This window comes from Pelmatolapia mariae, linkage group LG4 (genome assembly GCF_036321145.2).
Source record: "Pelmatolapia mariae isolate MD_Pm_ZW linkage group LG4, Pm_UMD_F_2, whole genome shotgun sequence".
In the NCBI taxonomy this organism is placed as follows: Eukaryota; Metazoa; Chordata; class Actinopteri; order Cichliformes; family Cichlidae; genus Pelmatolapia; species Pelmatolapia mariae.
Window position 1 is genome coordinate 7,749,349 of NC_086230.1, and position 5,653 is coordinate 7,755,001.

The 5,653-nt window shown below is 37.9% G+C and overlaps 1 protein-coding gene across 1 annotated transcript; it reads left to right on the plus strand.

Annotated features, from left to right (window-relative positions):
- Positions 1-295: 295 nt before the first annotated feature.
- LOC134625716 (uncharacterized) lies at positions 296-4,957 on the plus strand. The gene is made up of 5 exons (XM_063470966.1): positions 296-484; positions 689-844; positions 1,497-1,589; positions 3,820-4,017; positions 4,925-4,957. The coding sequence occupies exons 1-5, from the start codon at positions 296-298 to the stop codon at positions 4,955-4,957; spliced, it is 669 nt and encodes a 222-aa protein (XP_063327036.1).
- Positions 4,958-5,653: the final 696 nt, after the last annotated feature.

The window sequence follows — 5,653 nt, forward strand, 5'->3', positions numbered from 1 at the left end:
CTAGCAGAAGCTATTTATAAGTATACTGCTTATCCATCCAGTCTGCAGATCAGTGAGGTTGCAGAGGCCCTGACTCTAAAGCATCCCTGCCTGAAAGAACCAGGGTCCTTCAATGGATGCTATGGGTGGGCGCAGCGTCTAAAGTACAAGATGAACAATTTCAGAAGCAAGCTTAGAGGTCTCGGCTGCCCTGAAGTTGAAGTAAACTCACTTAAGAGGAAAATGACATGTGACCAATACCCGGCAAAGAATGTCAAAAAACCAAAGAAGGCTGAGGTGAACTACCTACCCCCTCATGCTCAAGGTGAAGGTGGAAAAAGAGAGAATCGAGCTACTGAGTGAAGTGATGAAAAGGGACAACTCCAGAGTGGTAGCTCAGAAAATGGACAAGACGTTCAGCCTTCGTCGGGAGGAAATAGTGAAAGAGGCCCCTGCCATCAGTGACTTCATGAAGCGCTGGCGTGCTCTTTTTAGCGAGGTACAGGTGAGATAAAATGTTTATTAAACCAGTGTTTTTGTGTTGTGGATTGATGAAATTACAAATTGAAGTCAGATAAATAAAAACTTTAGAAATGCATATATTTACACCTAATACATTTAAATGTTTACAAATGCACATTTGGATTTTCATTTATGAATTATTTATACTTATGTCTCTTGTTGTATTTTATTCTGGTGTGCCCTGCAGATATGTGAAGAATTTAAGAGGATAACAACAGTCAGCCTTGAATCAACCTTTCTGGCCAGGCTTGACCAATGCACCCCACAACTGATGGCCTTGACCCTGTCAAAAGGAGGAGCTGCAGGTCTGAGGATGAGGCAGATTAAGGACATGCTTCTGCAGGTATAATGAATAACTTTATGAATAGACCTTTATTTGCATCTGCCTTACTTTTTTCATGTCAAATGTTGATATGGCTGCTTTGAACAAGGTCCATTGTATACTAACACTATTTTTTTTCCAAAATTGTTCATATTTTGGTTACACTTGCATCTAGGGCAGGGCAAAAGAAGAAAATATGTCGTCTGTACAATATACACTGTTTATTATTTTTAAATAAAGCTCTATGATTTACATAAAGTGTTTCACACGCGCAAGCACGTTAACAATACATAACATGGAGGAAGACTGTATCTGTGCCAGTTACATTGTAATTGAATGAATGGATATTTATTGTTATTATACAAGTTCAGAGCACAAATACAACAAAATGTATCTTTATTTTAGTGTTTTTACTTATGAAGAAGGAATGTCCAGATGACAAGCGCAGCGTTTGTCAGATCTCCGCAGAGTGAGACAGCCATGCCCCCCACTGTGTGCGGAGTAAGCAAACTCAGGAGAATAGCCAGATCACCTTTTCCACCTTATTCCAAATGAACTTTTTTATTATTTAATTTAAAAAATGCTATATCATTATGGATATCATTTTCAGTATATGAAGTAAGCTACTTACATCTGTTTTTTTTTAACACATCTATTTTTTTCTATCAATCAGGACAACACAGTTGAAAAGCGCAGAGAAATTGCTATTCGCTGCCTCATAGTCTATCTTGGAGAGAAGGAGGAGGATCTTTTCAAACAATACAGCGTAAGTACTTGAGTTGGTTTTTAATTTTTTGTTTAGTTTTGAATGCATGTCTCTGTAGGGTCTTTGTGTTTTGTTCATTGGATTTTCTATTCAGGGTTGAGTATTTAAGTCATTCAGTGCCATAGACGTCTTTAGACGTCAAAATGAATCCGAACGCTCAGTGCCATAGATGCCTCTTGAGCTTTTTATTGAATTGAGAAGGTGGTGGAGTTGATTACATGGATAAAATCCCATGTACTGAGAATAAGTATTGTGGCGCGATTTTTGATCCAGGTCGTCGTTTCGAGCTTGAGGTGTCTGCAGCCTGACGTCATGGTTTTTCTAGCGATTCCAGTGAACATGAACCGGATTTATCTGACCAGTATCTCCTGTTAGAAACTTCTGAAGGCAGCAGGGACCAGAATAATGAACGATTTGCTGCATAAAACACACAGAAATTGTTGATAGACGAACCGATGGCCGGGTGGGGGGTGAACAGACTAAGTCGCGCACTCACTTGTGCACATGCGGGAGTAACACACACACACACAGACTCTCTGAATCATAAATCAGTCGCTTTTTTCTTATATATTTTTCAAATGTTGAAATTGTCTATAAACAACTATTTTTATACACAAAATAATCTGCCAAAAGTACATTTTTACAGGTGATTTTTTTACTTTCATAGTAGTAAAACATAGTTGAGATGTTGCATGAATCATTGAAACACAAAATATTTACATCAAAGTCACTGATCTGCTAGAAAAACCTATTTACACAAAGCGCTTTTGATCCAGAAACAGGTGTTTTGTCATGAAAGTTTCTAAATAACAGAGGTAGAAACATTTTTTTTTTTTGCTGCTGAAAGAAGAGAGACTCATTTTTGTCATGGTGGTTTCAGAATTCACATAGTCATAGAACAAAATATTCTGTGAGCCTTCAAAATCAGTGAAAAAGCTAAATATCGCTGGCACTGAGAGGGGTATGAAATCTGAGAGTGGCTGGCACTGAATGAGTTAAGGGACATTCCAACCCTAAGTGAAGATATGTCTATTGCCATGTATAAGTGAGAAAAAAACATTTCAGAATTACAATCCGAAGATGTTTATTGCCATTGTCATTGAACATAATTTGCTGAATAGAAACCTGTTTCCGTGATAAGGTGCAACATAAACACACAGGATAAAAAATTTTGTAGCCAGCGCAGTCATTTTCCTGATCTGGCAGCAGCTTTAGCAGAGCATAAACAATGGAAGTGAATGGCAGTTACTAGCATTTTGTGTGCAAAAGTGATTAAAATCACTCAATAATGATACCAAGTATTCCTGGGGAGCTCAACAATCATGCTGACTGCAAATGAAAAGTATGAATTGACATGAAGGATTTTCAGGAGCCGATTTAGACTTGGGACTACATTACGAAAAAGCACTGCTGTAAGCCTCCACATGGTTATAACACAGCAGTTGAAGCCACTGCCGACCAGTGTCTATAAACCAACATGCTATTTGTGCAATATTTCTTCAACAAATCAAAGACCCATCCATTGTTACTGCAGCTTACTATGCTTGTATAGTAGTGGCTGTGTGTGTTTGTTTATGGAAGCTGGAGGCTTTTTCAACTGTTGCGTTATATCCATGCACCATGCAGTGGATGTTTACAGCGGTGTTTGTCGTAACTGCAATGTAGTGTCAAGTCTAAATCAGCTTCTGCAAATCTTCCGTGTTACTTTTGCACTTTTCATTTGCCGTGAACATGATTACTGAGCTCCCAAGAAATATTTGTTTTCATTACTGAGTCATTTTAATCACTTTTGCACACAACATGCTAGCACCTGCTATTCACTTCCATTGTTTATGCTATGCTAAAGCAAATGGATTGCTTCCGGATCAGGAGAATTAGTGTGCTGTTTACAAAAGGCTTGTTTCTCACTTTCTAACTGTGGCAATATGGCAATAGATAAAATTTCACTTAGAAGTGGAATAACCCTTAAAAATGATTTATTAGATTTTCTTTTCAAAGTGGAAAAACAAAACTGTGAAAAACAAGACATTTTTTATTTTAAACGTTGGATTATGGTTTAATTTAGCTTTTAAAAATTACAGAATGACAAAGTAAAATTACTAAAAAACACAAAAGACAACCTGTTTTAGCTTATTTTCCTACCTGTAGTAGTTCCTTCCCTTATGCACGTCATCCTGAAGTGCTTGAGCTATGTATTTTATACATCCTAACATTTAATTTCTCCTACAAGGATGAGGAGGAGCTCAACGCAGACCTTGCAATGCAAATCATGAAGATTGCTATCATTGGTGATGGGCCTGCAACCATCATCGTTGAGGGATCCAAGATCCTGGAGTGGATTGATGTTGCCAGATCCTGTGCTTTGATGATGGGAGTAATCTACGCTCTGAACCTTACCTATCCCAAGCAGCTGAAATTTACCTTTGAGGTATTTCAAAAGCTATGCCTTGAGCTTGATGGACAAAAAGTCAGCTCTAAAGTAATGAATCTTAAGTTTGGTATTTTCTAGAGCAGACTTGATAGACCATTCGTGAGTGAGTTTCACAAAAACCTTATTCCTGCATTTCTGGCACTACTTCATTGTGTTTTACTAAATTTTAAAGCGCTGTTCTTAAGTCTTCTGAGTTAATGTTTTGCCGTGTCTTAAATGCTGTTATTTGCACATTTTTAAGGAATGCGTTTAATTTCTCCCATGACCTGTGTTCTGAGGGTACTGGTGTGTTTTAAAGTTTGTGTAATGCCCTCTTTAGCTGGCCTTAATCTTGAGGGTGAAAAGTCAAATATAGAAGAGAATCAAGAATACTTTGTAAGAGTGCTGACAAAGTTGAATGAAAGAAGCTTTGCTCATTTTATGTTTAAATTAGTGCATTTAATGTATAGCAGCCTGTCATCTTTTGTATTGATTCACTGTCACATGTTAAAGTAAAAAAAAGAGGATTCAAGTAGTAGGTTGTATTACAATTTTAATACACAGTTCCTTAAGTTTCAGCGGGCAATTTGTGTTATAGGAAACTGAAGCCCACAAATCTTGCACTTCGCACGCACGTTAAAGAATTGTGATGTTTGTTATTGTAATTAAATGGGTCTAACTCATTTGAATACATCTGTCTGAATTTCTATTCTTTCTGAGCACCAGGTACGAGTCCCTTGGCTGATGTCCAGGTATTTGGCATCACATCTGCCGCATTCAAACAAATACACACAACATTCATTTCTTTTTCTGAAGGTCATGACACAAGAGCACACACAGCGCATGTTAAGGCTGACCTTCGTTTGGGGAAAAAAGTGATCGACAAGTTTATAAGGTCTTAGAACCTGGACTTCTTTGTGGGCAGGCACCACCATGCATGAGCCTGCCCACGCGGTAGTCATGGTTATAAGACACAGCCAAATGATCAAGGTTGTATTTTGGAGCGACTTAGCCTGCTGGGAAACAGGTAAAATTTTAGCTCAAGCACCTGCAAAACCTATTTCCCCAGCACAGAAATGCTGAATTCTATAAGGAAAAGGCTTTGTCATTTGAATGGAGTTCTCACCTGAAACAAAGTATAGTCTTCTATCAAAAGTTACAGCTGTCTTTATGAAGTAAATGAAAATCGCTTTATTTCGCGAATACAGTGCGTTTCTCGCTATTACATGCATTTGAATGGAGTTCTCACCTGAAACAAAGTAAAGATTTTCATTTTGTGAATAACTTGAAAATCTTAGCTCAAACACCTGCAAAACCTATTTCCCCAGCACAGAAATGCTGAATTCTATAAGGCAAAGCCTTAAATATCTGTGTCCGAGTCTTCTATCAAAAGTTACAGCTGTCTTCATCTAGTAAATGAAAATCGCTTTATTTCGCCAAGACAGTGCGTTCCTCGCTGCCTGAAACAAAGTATAGGTTTTCATTTTGTGAATAACTTGAAAATTTTAGCTCAAGCACGTGCAAAACCTATTTCCCCAGCACAAAAATGCTGAATTCTATAAGGCAAAGCCTTAACTATCTGTGTCCGAGTCTTCTATCAAAAGTTACAGCTGTCTTCATCTAGTAAATGAAAATCGCTTTATTTCGCCAAGAC